The sequence below is a fragment of the Podarcis bocagei genome, assembly GCF_964188305.1.
Source record: "Podarcis bocagei genome assembly, chromosome: 8".
In the NCBI taxonomy this organism is placed as follows: Eukaryota; Metazoa; Chordata; class Lepidosauria; order Squamata; family Lacertidae; genus Podarcis; species Podarcis bocagei.
Window position 1 is genome coordinate 81,908,955 of NC_138133.1, and position 22,485 is coordinate 81,931,439.

The 22,485-nt window shown below is 44.8% G+C and overlaps 1 protein-coding gene across 3 annotated transcripts in view; it reads right to left on the reverse strand.

The window, feature by feature from the left end:
- The window catches only part of OC90 (otoconin 90), a 30,065-nt gene extending 7,580 nt beyond the window's left edge, over positions 1-22,485 (reverse strand). The window contains exons 1-13 of one of the 3 annotated variants that reach the window (XM_081204693.1): positions 22,270-22,485; positions 20,833-20,900; positions 18,668-18,733; positions 16,303-16,362; positions 11,472-11,646; positions 9,677-9,789; positions 7,426-7,554; positions 6,272-6,313; positions 5,424-5,480; positions 2,526-2,576; positions 2,339-2,389; positions 1,834-1,884; positions 139-189 (exon numbers count right to left, since the gene is read on the reverse strand). In XM_081204693.1, coding sequence (XP_081060819.1) covers positions 139-189; positions 1,834-1,884; positions 2,339-2,389; positions 2,526-2,576; positions 5,424-5,480; positions 6,272-6,313; positions 7,426-7,554; positions 9,677-9,789; positions 11,472-11,646; positions 16,303-16,362; positions 18,668-18,733; positions 20,833-20,881 — 895 coding nt within the window. In that variant the 5' untranslated portion in view covers positions 20,882-20,900; positions 22,270-22,485. The other 2 variants (XM_081204694.1, XM_081204695.1) reach the window with 2 other exon arrangements.

Here is a 22,485-nt window from a genome sequence, read left to right on the forward strand (position 1 = left end):
CCTATCTCAACTCCCCACCCTAAAGCAAAGGCCAAGAAGAATGAGGATTGATTAAAAGATTTAGAACTTTTTGCACTGAACGCCAGTGATTTTTATGAGGGCATTTTCAGCAGAGTGCAAGGACTGGAAACCACATACCTCCATCTCTGAGGGTTTCGAGGCCTCCACCGCTTTCCATGTCTGGATTAACTGTTTTGAAAGAAAAGCATCCAGTGTAGAAATAATACTTTGGTCAGAAAAGCCATTCATTCTCCTGTCCATATAAATCCAAGCAAATAACTACTGTACTTACAAAAGATTCACTACAAAGAGGTTTGTCCTCTATCCTTTATCCTGTATCTGGCCTCCTTATTTACTTCTTATAAACTGTTTCCTTTATGAATAATTATTAAGATTTTTCTAATTATAACTTAAATATCCACAAGGATAAAGGAAGTCTTTTATTTGGTTGTTTGTATAGTTGTATGTTATGTTCACATGTTCAAGTTTAATGTGTATTGGGGGGTGGAGGGTTTGTGTTACGTTGTAAATAGAAATTCCAATAAAAAATTAAAATTAAAATACAAAGAGGATTTGTGTGGCAAGTCCCCTCACCTCTGAAGGAAATTTCAGAGTGGGCCTTAGTGCGTTATTGACTGCTATCATGGACCCAAGTATTTGATGGAGCATTCACTGTGTCATGGACTTTGGTCTACCATGATCTATCAAGAACCTCTGTCACTGACTTATTCTCATCAGCTCCACCACTTTTCCACTCTCCACATATGACCCATGAGTTACAAAATATAGGGAGATGTTGTTAGATTAAGGTTGCATAGTTGTTCCTTGGTTCCTTTTCTTCTTATAAATGGGGGACATTGGTGGCGCTGTGGTCTAAACCACAGAGCCTAGGGCTTGCCGATCGAAAGGTTGGCGGTTCAAATCCCCACGACGGGGTGAGCTCCCATTGCTCGGTCCCTGCTCCTGCCAACCTAGCAGTTCGAAAGCACATCAAAGTGCAAGAAGATAAATAGGTACCGCTCCGGCGGGAAGGTAAACAGCGTTTCCGTGCGCTGCTCTGGTTTACCAGAAGCAGCTTAGTCATTCTGGCCAGATGACCTGGAAGCTGTCTGCGGACAAATGCCAGCTTCCTTGGCCAGTAAAGCAAGATGTCATCCGTGACTGGATTTAACGGTCAGGGGTCCCTTTACCCTTACCTATGTGATAGACTTTGCAAAACATTTAGCAGCATCGCTGTGGTGTAATGCAGAAGTAGAAAACTTGTGGCCCTCCAAATGTTGCTAGACCGCAACTACCAAGATCCCTGACCATCGGGCATGCTGACTGGGGCTGATGGGAGTCCCAGCAACATGTAGTGGTCTGCTGGTTACCCCATCCCTGATGTTAGTAGGTACCACATTGGCAGGAGTAGCCAATGTGGTACCTTCCTAATGTTGCTGGAATACAACTCCATCATGTCCAACTATTGATTATAATGGATGGACTGGTGGGAGTTGGAGTTGAGGACATCACATGGGCTACCCCTGGGTCAGAGTGTTGGACTGGGCTTGAAGATACCTAAGTTCAAATCCATCACTCAGCCATATGGCATTCACTGGGTAAATGTAACAAACTGGAATTTCTGTAAAAAGGAGGAGGAGGAGAAGGAGGAGGAGGAGGAGAAGGAGGAGGAGGAGAAGAAGAAGAAGAAGAAGAAGAAGAAGAAGAAGAAGAAGAAGAAGAAGAAGATTATGAATCAATGATGACTTTGTTTATGTGCTGTGCTGTCAGAAGAGGCTGGGGTTGAAGAGTGAGAAGACAGTGATGTTAACCTTTGAGATGTACAGTACTTACCACCTTCTTCTGGGTTTCTCAGCAAGAGGCCACTGGACTCAGGAGAAATGTCTGTCAAAGGAAAAACAAGAAAGTTCAAATTCTTTAGTTTATTCAGACCATTATAAATCAAAGATTTGGCAACTTCTATGGTGTATCTCTGGCTGAGCTGATGAAGGAGTTAATCCAGTGCAGTCAGAGATCCACTGGATCCTAACCTGCTCACCCTGGAAGAACTTGATATAGGATTATTCCCAAAGTTAGTTATAGAATTGTAGAGTTGGGATCCAAAGGACCATCGATGGCAGATGGCCACCCAACCTCTGCTTAAAAACTTCAAATGAAGGGGATTGAAACATAATAGTTTTAATGATCAATTGATTTTGTTTTTATGATGATGACTTTAAGAATATTTGATTTAATTGGCTTATGGATTCAGCCATGTTTTATCTGTAAGTTCATCTATATACCGCAGTTTATAAGTCTTCTAAACAAGTCTTCTAAAAGCCCTAAAGCCATCGCACACCTCCTTCTCTGTGGGCTTCAAGGCCTCCATCACTCGTCGCATCTGAAGCAACTGTTTAAAAGAAAATAAACCACAATGGGAGCGATTCTTGGTCAGGAAAAGCAAGCATGCTTTGGAAAAGCAACAGAAGAAATTAATCATATCAAGGAGACAAACGATAGCATCATGCCTGCGAATAACGACTTACGGTCTGCTCCAGAACTCAGTACAACCATCCCATCTGTGGTCTGTGGGATAACTGAAAGATACACAATATCGATATATGCCTATGAGAATCTGCAAGCTTCATCATCGCATCCCATAATCAGAATAACATCTGCTGTGCTATATTTTGCTTTCTGTCTGTGCAGAGGACAGTAAGGAGAAGAGACTGATCTTCTGCAAGGGGGGATAAACCACATATAGCCATATCTGAAAAACTAGGCCCAAATCCTCCCCCAAGGTAAGTCATGATATAATAAGATTTGAGGGGGGGGTGTCTTGTGAGCCATTCAGTTGAACCCCCTTCAAGATACAGGACATCCAGAGATCTAGAGCATCAGTTGGCTGCCCAACCCCTACTTGAAGACCTCCATCAAATATCAGGCCACCTAACGCACTAACTAGTTCCATTGTCAATCTGCCCTTAAAGGGACCCCTGGCCATTAGGTCCAGTCGTGGCCGACTCTGGGGTTGCAGCGCTCATCTCGCTTTACTGGCCGAGAGAGCCGGCGTACAGCTTTTGTGTCATGTGGCCATCATAACTAAGCCGCTTCTGGTGAACCAGAGCAGTGCACGGAAATGCTGTTTACCTTACCGCTGGAGCGATACCTTTTTATCTACTTGCACTTTGACGTGCTTTTAAACTGCTAGGTTGGCAGGAGCTGGTACTGAGCAACGGGAGCTCACCCCGTCACGGGGATTCAAACTGCCGACCTTCTGATCAGCAAGTCCTAGGCTCTGTGGTTTAACCCACAGCGCCACCCGCGTCCCTAATCTGCCCTTAGTAATAATAATAATATTAGTATTTATATCCCGTCATCTGGCTGGGTTCCCCCAGCACTTGATGTCAAGACGTTTCTGCTAATGTTCAGCAGCAATTTACCCTCTTGTAACTTAATCCCATTTGATCTGTTCCTGCTCTCTGGGGCAGCAGAGAATATGCCTTTGTTGTCTTCTACCTGGCAGATCTTCAGGTATTTGAAAAGTACTATCATGCCCCCTACGCCTTGCTCATCTTTTCTACAGGAAAAATAGACCTATTTCCTCGAAGCTTTGCTCAACAGGACTTGTTGAACACCCCACTGGCTATTGTTATTGCCGTCTTGTGATCCGGTTCCAGTTTGTCTCTTCAGTTTCCCCGAAGAGGCTAAGCTGAGCAGCAGAGGCTGGTGCATTAGAACAGATGAAACACTATGCGGAATTGGCGAAATTGACACACAAACTACCAGTACGTGATAAGGACAACTGTGACTTTAAAGAAGATGGTAACCTTTCACAAAGTACTTAAAGAAACAACAAAATGAACTGGACTCCTTGGCAGGTTTTGAGTAAACATACACAAACTTTTTACTGGTAATATATAGATATTATCCTGAGGCTCCAATACTTTGGCCACCTCATGAGAAGAGAAGACTCCCTGGAAAAGACCCTGATGTTGGGAAAGATGGAGGGCACAAGGAAAAGGGGACGACAGAGGACGAGATGGTTGGACAGTGTTCTCGAAGCTACCAGCATGAGTTTGACCAAACTGCGGGAGGCAGTGGAAGACAGGAGTGCCTGGCGTGCTCTGGTCCATGGGGTCATGAAGAGTCGGACACAACTGAACGACTAAACAACAACAACATAGATATTATCTATCTATAAATTAAGGATCTTTACTATTTTATAATATGCAGAGAATAACATGTGCTGAAAAACCAGAGAGAGGAGCTGAGGGAAGTCTGGGAGTGGGGTGGAAGGTGGGTTTTTATTTTTGGGGGGAGGGGAGGGAAAAATGGGGGGAATGAGGGTGATGTATTTTTGATAAATTGTTATGTTGAAATTCCTAATAAAAATATATATATTTTTAAAAAACATATGAAGTACTGCCCCATAGACCTCTGCTGGCCCTTAGTTGGCCCCCACCTGCTTGCCTTCTTACAGTTTGCCAGCTTCCTTCCCACTAGTGTTCTCTCTCGTAGGACTCAGCAAGGAGGAGGATGGAGACAATCTGAGCCAGATTTAAGTTTGATGGGGCCCCGCTACTGAAGGTAACGGGGCCTTTATATGTCCAGCTGTTCTTTGTCAACAACAAATTGTCGCTGCTTTTTTATATTGTATATTTGCTAAATGGCATGGGTAGTTTGAAAGCACTTCAAAGTGCAAGTAGATAAATGGGTACCACTCCGGCAGGAAGGTAAATGGTGTTTCCATGCGCTGCTCTGGTTCGCCAGAAGTGGCTTAGTCATGCTGGCCACATGACACGGAAGCTGTACGCCAGCTCCCTCTGCCAATAAAGTGAGATGAGCGCCGCAACCCCAGAGTCGGCCACGACTGGACCTAATGGTCAGGGTTCCCTTTACCTTTACCTTAGGCATACTAAAGCCCGGGGGCCGGATCTGGCCCAATCGCCTTCTAAATCCGGCCCGCGGACAGTCCAGGAATCAGCGTGTTCTTACATGAGTAGAATGTGTCCTTTTATTTAAAATGTATCTCTGGGTTATTTGTAGGGCGTAGGAATTTGTTCATCCCCCCCCCTTCAAAATATAGTCCACCCCCCACTAGGTCTGAGGGACAGTGGACCGGCCCCCCACTGCAAAAGTTTGCTGACCCCTGCTATATGTTAATTTATGGATTTATTTGTATCTAAAGCCATTTGCGCATAATTGTGTAACTGAAATACAATTCAGAAGTATATTACAGTAGTACCTCGGGTTCCAGATGCTTCAGGTTACAGACGCTTCAGGTTACAGACTCCGCTAACCCAGAAATAGTACCTCGGGTTAAGAACTTTGCTTCAGGATGAGAACATAAATTGTGCTTTGGTGGCGTGGTGGAAGCGGGAGGCCCCATTAGGTTCGGTTTTAATCCCAGCTAAACTAAATAAGAACACTGGCAAACCTACCCTCTGCAACAGATGTATCTGTCAGCTGACTATCTTCAGCCCTCTGGTTCTGAAACTCTATGGAAAGAAAGAAAAAATAGCTTCTTACTGGAAGGGATGAACATATTTGCATAGTCTCCATCTGGGCCTATTCACCAGGGGGAGTCAGGTTTTTTTTTTTAATATATATTTTATTCAGGATTTTCTTGTTTTACAGAAGTGTAGTGCCTTGTATTTTTTTTTCCCATGTAACATTTTTACAAATCCGTTTCATTTGTTGAGGCATTAGGGGGAGAAGAAAAGAAAAAAGAAAAAAGAAAAAAGAAAGGGGGGTGGAGAGAGGGAAGATGGATAGGGGTGGGGTCGGGTGGCGGTGTTTCTATTATGCTTAATGTATGTAGAGTTTGGTGTCAGCGTTGCTTGTGTTGTTCACTTGTGTTCCTTTGGTGGTGAGAGAGGTTGGGGTTGGCCTAGGGTGTGATTGTTTGCTTGTGATTGGCTGTGGTGATCTTTGTTTTCGTGGGTGGGTGAGGTGGGTGGGTGTTTTGGATCAGGTTAGCCATATTGATTTATATGCTGTTGGTGGATTATTGTCATTGTCCTGTTGGGCTGTGTATGTGATAAAGGGGAGCCATACCGGGGTGAAGGCGTCTTCTTCTGTTTGTCCCCGTGTCAGTTTCAGTTTATTAGTTAATTTTTCTAGTAGGGCTGTTTCCCATACTATTTGGTACCATTGGTCCATGCTTACTCCTGACAGGTCTCTCCAGTGTCTGGTTATGGTGTTTCTGGCTGCTGAGAGCAGGTCTGTTACCTGTCGCTTGTAGACTCCTGCCTCACTTTGGGCTCTGGGAAGGATACACATAGCATACCTGCAGCATGAAGCGTCGTCTGACTTCTCTCGCTGACTGTTTCTGTAAAGAAGAGGGAGCAGGTGTTCCATGATTCATTTTCGTAAAAAATAGAAATAAAAAAATGTCCAGGCATATGAAAAATGGACAGTGTGCCTACTAAAGAGGAAAGGAGGGATGAAAATGAAGGGGTGAACAGCTCTTCTCAATGCATGAAGTACATACAGAAATTTGTTCTGCTTTTTAAACTTGATTGACAATCCAGTCCAGAGCCCCACATATATCCTGGCACACTTACAAAGTACATGTGCTAGAGATGGAGTTTGCTGTTCTGCATCTATTTGTCTTTTGACTATATTATCGTAGCTCAAACCCAGTCTGTTGCAGTTTGCATTTCATTGAACTTATAGGAGCTCTCCCCAATTTGGTGGCTTGCAGAAACAACTTTATTGTTTTCTATCCTCCTGTTGGGACACGGGTGGCGCTGTGGGTTAAGCCACAGAGCCTAGGACTTGCCGATCAGAAGGTCAGCGGTTCGAATCCCCGCGATGGAGTGAGCTCCCGTTGCTCGGTCCCTGCTCCTGCCAACCTAGCAGTTCTAAAGCACGTCAAAGTGCAAGTAGATAAATAGGTACCGCTCCAGCGGAAAGGTAAACGGCGTTTCTGTGCACTGCTCTGGTTCGCCAGAAGCGGCTTAGTCATGCTGGCCACATGAGCTGTACGCCAGCTCCCTCGGCCAAGAAAGCGAGATGAGCGCCGCAACCCCAGAGTCGGCCACGACTGGAGCTAATGGTCAGGGGTCCCTTTACCTTTATCCTCCTGACAGTATTGCAAGCATTCATCGGTGTTGTGGACAGTAACACAGAAGATTGGGCATGAGAGGCAAACCCGTCTTCTTTGGCATGCTTGTCCATCTCTAGCAAGATCTTCTCACTGAGGAACCTTTGATAAGCCTAATTCCCTGGAAAGCAGTCTTAAAACCATTGGCTTGTACTTTTCACTCACTGAAACCCAGACCCAGACACAAAATTTTTTTGCTGACGTGTGACATAATAGCCAGTAGCAACAAATTAACTTTGCAAGAATACAGTTCATTAAAATTCAAATCAGGGAACAGGGACATCTACAGACCGCCGAGGAAACAAGATCTCAGAGTTTCTCTTTTATATTCTCACCTGTAACCAGAGAGGGACAGAGTGAAACATCCATGCTGTTCAAGGAAGAGTTAATGTGGGAATGCAGAAAGCATTCAATAGCTGCCTTGTCACAGTTGCAGAGAAGGCGTTCACAGGCATCGTCAGACTCTGGAGACGAAAGAAAACCGAAATTGAGGGGGGTTGGAGAGATCAACATACAAAGTACTATTGAGGTATCTGTTTCCACAATCTGCCTTCTCTCTATAAGGTTTTGACCTGGAGAAGTGCATTTCGTTTTGTAGCTGAGAGTGTATATTGTGCCTCCCACACTATTCAACCAGCATGGAATGAGTTCAAGACTGAGAACAGTTCACAGTGAGAGATGGTTCTAATACACTGGAAAACTCATGCTGATATGAAATTCTTTTCTTTCCAATTGCTGATTTGGACAGGATTCTCTTCAGGAAACTATACATGCAAAAATCAGCTGCACCTCTGAAAATATTATAATCTGCCAGTAGATAAAACCAAAATGCCACCTGGAAATGGAATAAGCAATTTTTTTTAAAAAAAAGAAGAAGAATCTGAATCTAAACTAAAACATGTAGTATAGTGAAAACCCCAATAGGAATACACATTCATAGGAATACAATCATTCACATAGGACCACAGGGATTTGTTGTGATCACATAGGAAGGGCATGCAAAAAGATTATCACAAATGCAGTCATGTGCTGAAAGCTCACAAGGACTGGGGGGGGGGGTGTTTCACCCAAATCCCCCAATGTTGTGCAATTTGACCACAGCAGCTTACCACATTCAGTGCATGTTAGAAGGAAGCCTCCATGAACAATGATGCAAAGCATAGGACTCTTCCATGCATAAGAGAATGACGGGCCAATGATTGTGCGGAGACCTAAGTACACCATTGTGCAAATTAATTGAAACAAAGCATGTTTTCTATGCCACATCAATCAGTCTGCCAAGCACCCATAAAAGAAGATGTTTTAGGGATGCTTCAGTTATTATGATGTCGAAAGCCTGCAGCCAATAGAAGGAAAAATGCGCTCGCCACAATATATTGAGGTTCCACGAAAGAGAATTATTCCAGAGCTGGAAAAGAGGTATCCTGGCGGTACTGGGATATTGCAGCAGCACCTAGCCCCCAGTCACTCATCGAAAGTGGTGAAGAAATTCACGACTGAGCAGCAAATACAGGTACTTGATTGGCCAGGGAATTCCCCGGACGTAAATCCCATTGAGAATTTGTGGGCTATATGCAAAAGTCACCTCCGTGCCAGCTGTTAGGATCATCCTACTCGTGTGTCGGACCCTGGCAGAGACACATGCCCAACTGGCATGTTCCCTCCCTCCTGGTCGATTGTTCAAGAGCTACAAAAGCTTTCTCCAGCCCGAACATCACAGCAACTGATACCAAAAAGCATCAGCACACTTACGATCCTGCAGAGTATTTGCAGTTTGTGTAACAGAACTCAGCAGCACAGCATTTTTGGCTAATCAGCTTTATTTACATATACAGTGGTACCTCTGGTTGTGAACGGGATCTGTTCCGGAACCCCGTTCGCAACCTGAAAGAAACGCAGCCTGCATCTGCGCGTCTGCGCACGAGTGGGTCACAATTCACTGCTTCTGTGCATGTGCGTGACATCATTTTGCGTTTCTGTGCATGCACGAGTGGCGAAACCCGGAAGTAACCCTTTCCAGTACTTCCGGGTTGCCGCGGGATTCAACCTGAAAAAATGTATCATGAAGCAAACATAACAAGAGGTATGACTGCAATACACTCGGAGCATTCTGACTTAACTCCTTCCTCTTTCTCGTCAGACAGCAAAGAGAGAAAGAAACAAAGGACAATAGTCCAACATTCTGGAACACAGTACAGTGGTGCCTCTGGATGCGAATTGGATCCATTCTGGAGCTAATAATGTGGGTAGTAATAATAATAATAATAATTAGAAATAATATTCCAGGACAAATACTTTGGCAGTCTCACTCACCATTGAACCAGTGGGTTTGGACTAGATGTGATTTTGGCTTTAGGGGCAATCCCCAAAATATAGCCGCTGTGTAAGTTGCAGGCTTACTGTAGTGCTGAACAGTTCTTAGAATTTGCCTGGCACTGCTCATAACATTTAGCCCACCAGACAAAAAGCAAGCCAGAATAGGTGTGTCTTAGAGGCCTATTCATCTGAAGGCAAAGGAACCTTGGGAGAGGAGTGGGAACGGGTACGAAGCATTCATAGCATTTATTACAAAGCCCTCAATCTTACCGCAGGTGATGTTTTTGGTGAGGCAGCTGACATCCGTCGAAATCTTTGCAGGGTCCCACACACATTCTTCTTCTGTTGCTTCTTCGTAACACTTGCGATGCTCAAAACAGCAGCTTGTTTGGCATGCAGGTGTTGGGGGTGTGACAATCAAATAATTAATATAAGGCTATTCAGAATGTGATTCTTGGCTTAGCCACTTAATCTGTTTAGTTTGCATTTTAATACCTAATTTTCACTTCCCGAAAAAAGACGTGAACTGTAACACTTCAGCATTCACACTTATCTGAATTCCGTGGTGCGACTCTCTAGTCACCCCTCCCTCCAAAAGTGCACTAAAACACTAATTTTATTTATTTATTTTGAACATTCTTATTACATTCATGTCCCACCTTTCCCCAAACGATCTCAAGGTGGCACATACGGTTCTCCTCGCCCCCATTTTGTCCTAATAAAACAACCCTGTGAGGTAGGACAGTCCAAGGGACTGTGAGTAGCCCAAGGTAACTCAGTGGGTTTCATGGGTGGGAGGGAATTTGAACCTTGGTCTTGAGGGACCTAGTCCTACCAGGTGCCCAATCCACTTCATGGGCTGCTAGGGTAAAGTGTGCCTATAGATCTATAGTCCAGAAAGCATTTCAGCCCAAATTCGTGTTAGGATTTTTATCTATCCGAGCTGCTTCAGTGAGTGGTACTGTGATTGTATACATCATGTGAGTGTCTGAGAGAGCGTGAGAAAGGAAGTCTGTATTATCTCTTTCTTCTGAGTACTGAGTTTCACTTCTGTGTGTGTCACAGTTCTGTACCGGGGTTCAGAGAGCACAGAAATACTGACGGAGTCTCTGTATATAGACTGTAAATAAAGTAGTTTAGAACTACAATTGAGTCTTTCTTCTGCTATGATATGCCAGAAGACTGGTGTGGTCTTTTTAGGAGAGATGGGTTGCCTATCACCGGTCTCTCTGGAATGAAGGAGATTTATAGCCAGAGAGGACCACCAGAGAGACGCTCCAAAGACTTGGGAAGTTGGCAGCCTTCCCGGGCGTTTTTCCAACAATTTGGACTTCTGTTGGTTATCAAAGGTTATCCACCCTAGATTTAAGGTGACATGTGAACCAGGCTATAATGCATGGCAGCCTCTTGTTTTTACAGTCCCAGGCAGTCAACAAAGTCAGAATTAATGTTCCTGGACGCGGGTGGCGCTGTGGGTTAAACCACAGAGCCTAGAGCTTGCCGATCAGAAGGTCAGCGGTTCGAATCCCTGCGACGGGGTGAGCTCCCTTTGTTCGGTCCCTGCTCCTGCCAACCTAGCAGTTCGAAAGCACGTCAAAGTGCAAGTAGATAAATAGGTACCGCTCCGGTGGGAAGGTAAATGGCATTTCCGTGCGCTGCTCTGGTTCGCCAGAAGTGGCTTAATCATGCTGGCCACATGACCCGGAAGCTGTACACCGGCTCCCTCGGCCAATAAAGTGAGATGAGCGCCACAACCCCAGAGTCGTCCGCAACTGGACCTAATGGTCAGGGGTCCCTTTACCTTTACCTTACAGTCTCCCTCAAGAGGTGGTGGACTCTCATTCCTTGGAGATTTTTAAGCAGAGGTTGGGTGGCCATGCTTTAGCTGAGATTCCTGCATTGCAGGGGGTTGGACTAGATGACCCTCGGGGTCCCTTCAAACTCTATGATTCTATGACTCTGTAGTCTTACAGGCCGTTGTTACAGCAAGCAACCAGACACGGACAGGCGTCCCTCACAAAACCTCTGCAAAATGGGAATGTAATCATGAATATTCCAGACTCACCCATCAAACTCATCTGCGGGGAGACCCTCCATTTCAAATCGGCAGGTGCAGCCGTAGTCTTCGAAATCTCTCGGGCAAATGCCGGTCACACACCTCATTTTGCTCACAAAGTTGAGCAGCGCAGGGAAGCTGGTAAAGATGGACTGGAGCCAGGTGAACTGAGAACCCAAACAGTCTGCAGGGACAACCATAATGTGAATTCAGAGTCTGAAGGTTGTTTGTAGTGAGTCAACCGGGCTCATCTCATAAATTGTTATTTTGGAGGCTTTCCAGAGAATCCTCAGAAACACACACACACATACCTCAAGGAGACCACCCTTTGGAGAAGGATAGCTCAGTGGTAGAGCATCTGCTGGGAGACAGCGCTGCCTGAAACCCTGGAGAGCTACCACCAATTGGTATAGACAGCACAAAGCTAGACGAACCAGTGGTCTGATTCTGTATAGTGCAGATTCCTATGTTCTCCTGACCCCCATGCCAGTTCCCCAAGTAACCATTGTAAAGTAGGGAGAGTGATGTGAGAGCTCTTATGGCCTGCATGGTCCCAAGCATATTGAGGGGCACATTTCCTTCTGGGATGCATGGGGGTTTGCAGTTTCCCGGTGCCTCCTAACTGAGTAACTTCAATCATGCCGATTCAGTAAATTGGACAGGGAGGCAGAGGAAACTCTAAATCCCATGCCTCCCAACAGAAAATGATATTCCTCAACCCTAATGATCAGACTTATACAGACTCATTTATTCCCAGCAGGTCCTCTCCAGCATGAATTCTCTCCAAGTTTGTTTGGGAAAGTGGGAGACTGGCAAGTGAGTGGCATTGCTTCAGTAGCCAAAGCTCTTCCACCCATACAGAAGAGGGAGATATCAGCATGCTTGGGGGGGAGTAGGAAAATAAACCTTTAGAAAAAAATCTCTTAAGGGTGAGGGATAAAAACAGCCCAATGAGGATGGAAAGGGGTCAGTGGGCATGGAATGCTGACTGTTGTGTGGCCAAGTAGGAAATAATAATAATAATAATTTATTATTTTTACCCCGCCCATCTGGCTAAGTTTCCCCAGCCACTCTGGGAGGCTCCCAATCAAGTGTTAAAAACAATACAGCATTAAATACTAAAAACTTCCCTAAACAGGGCTGCCTTCAGATGTCTTTTAAAGATAAGATAGCTGCTTATTTCCTTCACATCTGATGGGGGGGGGCATTCCACAGGGTGGGCGCCAATACCGAGAAGGCCCTCTCTCTGGTTTTCTGTAATCTCACTTCTCACAATGAGGGAACCGCCAGAAGGCCCTCGGCGCTGGATCTCAGTGTCCAGGCTGAACGATGGGGGTGGAGATGCTCCTTCAGGTATACAGGACCAAGGGGTGAGGGAATGGAAGATTGGAATTCTGAAACGCAGCCTGTCACGCTGCAGCAGTTCTCTTCCTGATACACAGCACCACTTTTTTTGTTCTGGATTATGCACATAGGCCCCCTTCATGGATCACTGCCTTGCCGTGGTGAAGGGGCTTGAAGAACTCAGAGAAGCTATGAGCTATGCCGTGCAGGGCTACCCAAGATGGACAGGTCATAGTGGAGAGTTTTGACCAAACGTGATCCACCTGGAGCAGGAACTGGCAAGCCACTCCAGTATCCCTGACAAGAAAACTCTATGGACAAAGACAACAGGCATATAAAAGTTATGATGCTGGAAGATGAGTCCCTCAGGTCGGAAGGCATCCAACATGCTACTGAGGAAGAGCAGAGGACAAGTACAAGTAGATTCAGAGCTGATGAAGCAGCTGGGCCAAAGCCGAAAGGACGCTCAGTTGCAAATATGTCTGGAAGCGAAAGGAAAGTCCAATGCTGTAAAGAAAAATATTGCATAGGAACCTGGAATGTAAGAACCATGAACCTTGGTAAGTTGGATGTGGTCAAAAATGAGATGGCAAGAATAAAAATTGACATCCTGGGCATCAGTGAACTAAAATGGACGGGAATGGGTGAATTCAGTTCGGATGACCATCACATCTACTACTGTGGGCAAGAATCCCGTAAAAGGAATGGAGTGGCCCTCATAGTCAACAAAAGAGTGGCAAAAGCTGTACTGGGATGCAATCTCAAAAATGATAGAATGATCTCGATACGAATCCAAGGCAGACCTTTTAACATCACAGTAATCCAAGTTTATGCACCAACCACTGGTGCTGAAGAAACTGAAATTGACCAATTCTATGAAGACTTACAACACCTTATAGAAATGACACCAAAGAAGGATGTTCTTCTCATTATAGGGGATTGGAATGCTAAAGTAGGGAGTCAAGAGATAAAAGGAACAACTGGCAAGTTTGGCCTTGGAGTTCAAAATGAAGCAGGGCAAAGGCTAATAGAGTTCTGCCAAGCGAACAAGCTGGTCATCACAAACACTCTTTTCCAACAACACAAGAGATGACTCTACACATGGACATCACCAGATGGGCAGCATCGAAATCAGATTGATTATAGTCTCTGCAGCCAAAGATGGAGAAGCTCTATACAGTCAGCAAAAACAAGACCTGGAGCTGACTGTGGCTCAGATCATCAGCTTCTTATAGCAAAATTCAAGCTTAAACTGAAGAAAGTAGGAAAAACCACTGGGCCGGCAAGATACAGTCTAAGTCAAATCCCTTATGAATACACAGTGGAAGTGAGGAACAGGTTTAAGGATTTAGATTTGGTGGACAGAGTGCCTGAAGAACTATGGATGGAGGCTCGTAACATTATACAAGAGGCAGCAACTAAAACCATCCCAATGAAAAGGAAATGCAAGAAAGCAAAGTGGCTGTCCAACGAGGCCTTACAAATAGCAGGGGAGAGAAGGCAAGCAAAATGCGAAGGAGATAGTGAAAGATACAGGAAATTGAATGCAGAATATTCCAAAGAATAGCAAGGAGAGACAAGAAGGCCTTCTTAAACGAGCAATGCAAAGAAATGGAGGAAAACAATAGAATGGGAAGAACCAGAGATCTGTTCAAGAAAATTGGAGATATGAAAGGAACATTTCGTACAAAGATTACCATAATAAAATACAAAAGTGGAAAGGACCTAACAGAAGCAGAAGACATCAAGAAGAGGTGGCAAGAATACACAGAGGAACTATACCAGAAAGAAATGGATGTCTCGTACACCCCAGGTAGTGTGGTTGCTGAACTTGAGCCAGACATCCTGGAGAGTAAAGTCAAATGGGCCTTAGGAAGCATTGCTAATAACAAGGCCAGTGGAAGTGATGATATTCCAGCTGAACTATTTAAAATTTTAAAAGATGATGCTGTCAAGGTGCTACACTCAATATGCCAGCAAATTTGGAAAACTCAGCAGTGGCCAGAGGATTGGAGAAGATCAGTCTACATCCCAATCCCAAAGAAGGGAAGTGCCAAAGAATGCTCCAACTACCGCACAATTGCACTCATTTCACACACTAGCAAGATTATGCTTAAAATTCTACAAGGCAGGCTCAAGCAGTATGTGGACCGAGAACTCCCAGAAGTGCAAGCTGGATTTAGAAGAGGCAGAGGAACAAGAGACCAAATTGCAAACATGCGCTGGATTATGGAGAAAGCTAGAGAGTTCCAGAAAGACATCTACTTCTGCTTCATTGACTATGAAAAAGCCTTTGACTGTGTCGACCACAGAAAACTATGGCAAGTTCTTAAAGAAATGGGAGTGCCTGATCACCTCATCTGTCTCCTGAGAAATCTCTATGTGGGACAAGAAGCTACAGTTAGAACTGGATATGGAACAACTGATTGGTTCAAAATTGGGAAAGGAGAACGGCAAGGCTGTATATTGTCCCCCTGCTTATTTAACTTATATGCAGAATTCATCATGCGAAAGGCTGGGCTGGATGAATCCCAAACCGGAATTAAGATCGCCGGAAGAAATATGAACAACCTCTGATATGCAGATGACACAACCTTGATGGCAGAAAGTGAGGAGGAATTAAAGAACCTTTTAATGAGGGTGAAAAAGCAGAGCGCAAAATATGGTCTGAAGCTCAACATCAAAAAAACTAAGATCATGGCTACTGGTCCCATCACCTCCTGGCAAATAGAAGGGGAAGAAATGGAGGCAGTGATAGATTTTACTTTCTTGGGCTCCATGATCACTGCAGATCGTGACAGCAGTCACGAAATTAAAAGACCCCTGTTCCTTGGGAGAAAGGAGATGGCAAACCTAGACAGGATCATTAAAAGCAGAGACATCACCTTACCAACAAAGGTCCATGTAGTTAAAGCCATGGTTTTCCCAGTAGTGATGTATGGAAGTGAGAGCTGGACCATAAAGAAGGCTGATCGCTGAAGAATTGATGCTTTTGAATTATGGTGCTGGAGGAGACTCTTGAGAGTCCCATGGACTGCAAGAAGATCAAACGTATCCATTCTTAAGGAAATCAGCCCTGAGTGCTCACTGGAAGGACAGATCGTGAAGCTGAGGCTCCAATACTTTGGCCACCTCATGAGAAGAGAAGATTCCCTGGAAAAGACCCTGATGCTGGGAAAGATGGAGGACACAAGGAGAAGGGGACGACAGAGGACGAGATGGTTGGACAGTGTTCTCGAAGCTACAAACATGAGTCTGACCAAACTGCGGGAGGTAGTGGAAGATAGGAGTGCCTGGCGTGCTCTGGTCCATGGGGTCACGAAGAGTCGGACACGACTAAATGACTAAACAACAACATGCACATAGGCACAGTCAGATATGTCCACAATTCAAAGTCATGCACACAAACAAACGTGCAGATATTTAAGTGTCAGGAAGTGTTCTCCCTTTAAAACGAGCCTGATTTTTTTTTAAAAAAAGAACGATGTTCACTTACCAAAGAACAACGCAACACCTTCCACGTTTGCAAAGACCCCGTTGAAGAATGTAATGTTATCTGAATGTAAAAAGTTTTAAAATGTTAAAGGTTATACATGCCCACCTCTCATCTATTTCATTTCATCTACAAACTAAATTGTGGGATAATCACAAAAAAATGAACCGTTTTCCAACATTCTGTACCACTCTCCCAGTATTCTGTCACACTTTAGAGTGACCAACAAACCCAACCCAAGGCAGCGAGGCTGTACAGTTAGAAACTGGTCTTGGCTCTGGGTGGGAATGCCACAGGAAGGAAATTCAGAAAATATTTAAAATGACAAAGCCAGCTAACGTATGATGGACTTCTGGGAAACCTCTGCCACCCAACCCCTGCTCAGGCTATGATTATTGTTCATTATTCCTCGCTACAGGTAATATTCTCATCTGTAGTGTGGATATGCAACACAGCTGCAGCTCTAGTCGATGGGTTTAGCAGCCACCATTTGGGAATGATGCATTTTTGCAGCTGATCTGAAAAACATCAGAGCCCATAGCATTGTTCATTGGACCCTCCTAGCTGATCTAGAATCAATTGGCACAGGCAGAGGAATCACAACATATGTCTTTTTCTAGACTGTCCACTCCGCCAGTGTGGGGATGTTGTCATGAAACATAAGCTCCCTGCATGCAGAAACCAAGTGTGTCAGGGAGAAGGATACCCTGGATAACATAGGCATTTGATGCCCTCTACTGCAATATGAAACAGTGCACTTCAGCAAGAGCTAAGTCTGCATAAAAAGGTAAAGGTAAAGGACCCCTGACAGTTAAGTCAGGTCGCAGACGATTCTGGGGTTGCAGCGCTCATCTCGCTTTACTGGCTGAGGGAGCCGACGTTTGTCCACAGACAGTTTTTCCAGGTCATGTGGCCAGCATGACTAAGCCACTTCTGGAGAAACCAGAGCAGCGCATGGAAACGATGTTTACCCTCCTGCCGCAGCAGTACCTATTTATCTACTCATGCTGGTATGCTTTCAAACTGCTAGACTGGCAGGAGCTGGGACAAAGCAACGGGAGCTCACCCCGTCACGGGGATTCGAACCGACCACCTTCCGATCGGCAAGCCCAAGGCTCAGTGGTTTACACCACAGCACCACCTGCATAGGTTCCACTAAATCCCCATCCCTTGGAAACTGCTGAAGGCAATTCTCACTGGGACAAACTGGTTGTCTGAATCCATTCTTAAACTCCACCTCTTGTAAGCAAACAATTCAGCCCTTTCAGGTAAAGGGCAATAGTTTAGCGGCAGCGCATACTTTGCATGCAGATGGTCCAAGAAGTTCAGTCTTATGCCTGCATTATCCCTAGTCCTATATCTCCGGTATCTCCAGTAAAGAAGATCCCAGAGGGCAACAGAGCTGGAAACACAGATGGCCCATGCCACTCAGGTGGCAGAAATGCAAGAGGCAGCACTCGACCCACCTGACCCCTTGCATCCATCACTGAGAGGGAGGCGTTCCAGTGTGCAACATTGCAGCTCATCTTCCCTGCCCCTGGAGGAGAAGCCAAGCAAGCAGCAAGACTTTGAGGAGCTCTCTGGCTCCTTTAAGTTCAGCAAGAGCTAGGGAACAGCAGGAGCAGAAGAAGTGGAGCACAGCAGTGGGGTAAAGTAAAGGTAAAGGGACCCCTGACCATTAGGTTCAGTTGTGGCTGACTCTGGGTTTGCGGCGCTCATCTCGCTTTATTAGCCAAGGGAGCTGGCATACAGCTTCCGGGTCATGTGGCCAGCATGACTAAGCCGCTTCTGGCAAACCAGAACAGCGCACGGAAATGGCGTTTACCTTCCCGCCAGAGCGGTACCTATTTATCTGCTTGCACTTGATGTGCTTTTGAACTGCTAGGTTGGCAGAAGCAGGGACCGAGCAACGGGAGCTCACCCCATTGCGGGGATTCTAACCGCCGACCTTCTGATCAGCAAGTCCTAGGCTCTGTGGTTTAACCCACAGCGCCACCCGCCATGGGGTAGGAGGTGCCATTTTCCATTTTGCCGCAGGTGGCAAAATGGGCTGGGCCGCCTTTGGTTGGCAGCTGCAGTGGAACTTGGTCCATTAAGAAAAAATGGGGCACTGCTGCAGCAACCTCAGTCAGCCCTCACCTGGTCCATGCCTACCTGCCTCCTTGCATACAGCCTGTCATTGATGCCACCTGCTGGTGGTCTCCCTGGCATCTGCCCTACCCAATGGACACCAGCCATCGCAGCCTGCCTGAGACCTGGAGGAGCTATTGCCAGTGTAGGCAGCAATACTTGGCCAAGATGTACATGCAACGCCCCATATTCAGGGGTTCTGTTGCTATTGGACAGATACAGAACAAGAGCTTCTTACTTAGGTCTCTTTCTGCTGCGTGCGGAAGATCCATTGGAATTGCTGGTGTCTCTGATCCTTGACCTCCTGTCTCACCAGTTCCGTTCAGAAGGAGCACAAATTAAAACAGAAAGATTAATCAATAGAGTGCCTGAAGCCAATTTTCATCGACTCATTTGTTGGTCTCCATTGCAATATCCAAAGTGCATCTCTTACTTGCTCTCCTCTTCTCTATATCTCTTGGTTGACTTCCTGCATTTACCGGTACCTTTGCTATTTCTATATTAAACATTCACTGAAATGAAATTCAAGATGAACTTAAAATGTGTAAGTGTGTTGTGTACCCAGGACCAGGTTGCATATTAGGAACTGAAGGCACATGTATCCGACAGATAATAATAACCCCAGCCATCTGTTGCGGAGACTTCAAAGTCAGTTCTTTCTGAAATCGGTGGGAATTATCTGCACATCAGTGACACTAAGATCAAATTTCCAGGTTCAATTTTCACCTTACTCCAACCAGCTTCACTGAAATGGGGGTGGGGGGGAGAGAATAAGTCTGTAAAACATCACCTTACCCAGAAATTTGGATGGGTGTGAAAAAGTATAGGGAGGAAGAATTATTTATAACGTAATCAACATTTACAAAAATATTTGATTCACTTTAATTTAAGGGGGGGGGACTACACTTGTGGTTTTTGTAGGATTTTAGTACATTTTGTGTAGACTTTTAACTTGGTTTAGCAGCTCCATATAGCTGTGAGAAACTTCCCATTCACTGTGATGGTGGGACACTCTCTGAAGTGAACCCTCTACTGAAGTGAATAGAGACTTCTTCTCTTACACAACTTCTGTATATCAGAAAATACACAGGCCATTGTAATACGTAGGGCTATTCCCAAAAGTTAGAAGGAACTGATACATCTCTCAGCAGCCGATGCATTGATCTGATAATTTTTTAAAAAAAATCTAATTATGTTTAATACACAATTATTTTATTTTACTGTTTGGCTGACAGCTTGATCTTTGTGTTCTACTCAGATAGAGGTGGGTTTTACTGACTTCCTCTAGGCCTACTTATGGATACGTCTGCAGAGCATTGCAACCTTGTCATGTGTTCATCACCTGTTGGCATCCACCTGTCTCAAGAGACAATGGAGTGAGCCTCCAGGGGCAATAAAATAATAATAATAATAATAATAATAATAATAATAATAATAATAATAATAATAATTTATTTGTACCCCACTCTTCAGGCTGGGTTTCCCCAGCCACTCTGGGCGGCTTCCAACAAAGATTAAAAATACATTAGAATGTCACATATTAAAAACTTCCCTGAACTTCCCTTCTAAATGTTAGGTAGTTGTTTATCTCTTTGACATCTGGTGGGAGGGCATTCCAGAGGGTGGGCACCACTACCAAGAAAGCCCTCTGCCTGGTTCCCTGTAGCTTTGCTTCTTGCAGTGAGGGAACCGCCAGAAGGACCTCGGAGCTGGACCTCAGTGTCCAGGCAGAATGATGGGGGTGGAGACGTTCCTTCAGGTATACTGGGCCGAGGCCGTTTAAGGTCAGGGGTGAAGTCTAACAGCTGTGTTAGCAGTACTGAAGTGACCTCCCTGGGATGCAAGCCTGGGTAGTGTGCATGGAGGTCCTGGACTGCCCAAAAGACAAGACCCCCCTCTCGGCCTCATTGATGTGGTCCAAAGGAAAGCAGAGCAAGACGTTTGGCACCAGCTGGGCTGCAGCAGTTGCCAGAAGCAGGCATACAAGATGCCATCCAACCATATTAGGGACTCTGCTCTGGATTTGTGTAGGGTTTCCTCCTTAGCCCTTTCTTCTCCCAGAGATGTCCCACAAGTTAGTGGAGATTTAAGATCAGAGTTGTATGTACCTATATGTGTTTTATCATCATCATCATCATCAGTTCTTACTATAGAGCAGCCTTCTCTAACCTTGGGTCCCCAGATGTTGTAATGGTATTCCGAATGTTCCAGCTCCCATAATCCCCATTAAACATGGCCAATGTCCATGGATAAAGGAACATGCAACCTGACCGATTCTGTGGATACAAGGCTGGGAAGTTCTGCTGTAAGAGCCTAAACAGTTCTCGAGGCATGCTTGACGCAAAACGTCCATACAGAATGATGACTAGAGCTTGAGAAACAGGAACATTATTTTCCACTTACCACCACTATGCAATACCATCAACATATTCACCAGGAGAATAACCATCATTGTTTTTCAGGAATCTTGCCTGGTGAATTAAGTAAAATGTTAGACCGGGCGTGCGTATTTCCTTTGAAGGTAATACAATATAGCTGCCCCATTGAAAAGCCATCAGATTATTTATGTCTCCTCAGTTCATTCCACTATTCAACGACAAAAGAGAATATTAGTCCCTGAAAGTATTTCAGCATAGGAACCTAAGAACTGGCAACAGTGATGCAACAGTCAGCTTGTCTGTGGAAGTAACTGCTCACAAAAGGAGAGAATAAAAGCACTTAGAGCTTTTCTGTTCATGAAAAGGGAAAAAAAGGCTATAAAGATTTTTTTTAAAAAAATCAAATAGTGTGAAAAAGACAGTGGGTGGGACACACAGGGGCAGAATTTCAAATTTCAGCAGACCTCTTGAGATCAACCAATCTCTTATCTACAATTGCTACCTCAAGAATCTCCAAGGTAGAGTTGCTATAGACGGAATACAGCAGTAGGAAGCAATGTCTGGGAAAATCCGGACATAAGGCAACCCATTTCAGAAGAATTTCCTAAAAGAAATACGTAGCTCAAAAGCTCAACAACTTTGTCAGAAAGGATTTTCACTTTCTGAAATATGGCAACCCTACTCCAAGGGCCCATCCAATTCAAAAAACCCCAAACAGTTTTGTGACTACATCAACCAGCTTCTTCCAGATCAATCCTTGCTTGGATCCCTGACCCTACTGCTGAGTTTTCATCACACATAGGATCATGCTGCACACATGATTAGAATCTAAATCACACCTTCTGCCTCGAAGGTAAAGTGCAACGCAAATCAGGGATGGAGGAGAAATTCGATTCAGATCACATTGAGAGGCAAACCAACCTAACTGGTACCTTACGAATTAATACACAAACTGAAATACAACCATCCCTTTGAAATTCTCACTTCTCCAAATGCAGTTCTCCAGCCAAATAAATGCAAAAGCAGTACATATACATAGATAGTGAAAATACCACGCCAAATGCATGATATGTGGGGAAATTGCCTTACAAAAATGTGGAAATTAGGAGAGTTTTGTACTAAAATGCTGGTGATTTCCATGAAGACTTTTTAAATAATAATAATAATAGCAAAGTAAAACGTGGAAAAGTGGAGAACTAGCAACTGGAAAAAATGAGAAACTGAAATCGACAGATCTGACCATCACTAAAATGCAATCCTGCACATGATTCTTTGGAAGAAGTTATCTCAACTGGGTTCAACTGGACTAATTCAAGTCCGCATGCTGAGGACGGCTGCCTTGTTCCCTTACGGCCGCTGGAGTTTCCATCCTTCCAAGTCAACTGCTTTAAGATCAGGGTGCCAGTTCAGATCCGCTCATCATCACGTAAGATCCCCTTCCAACCAAAAGCGCACAACTTACCTTGAGGGATATTGCTCTAAAGGAGATGGGAAGGAGGAAATGGTCTTTAAAGAAGGTTAGGGCTTAGTGATTTATACTTTTGCTTGGCTATCCCCCCTCACCCATGTGACCACTTTCTTCGTCAACCCCACTTTAAGCTTTCTCAATCGGCCCTTTCATGAGGTTTGTGCAGGTCACAATGCTCGCCGCGGCGAGGTTTAACATTATAGATCATTT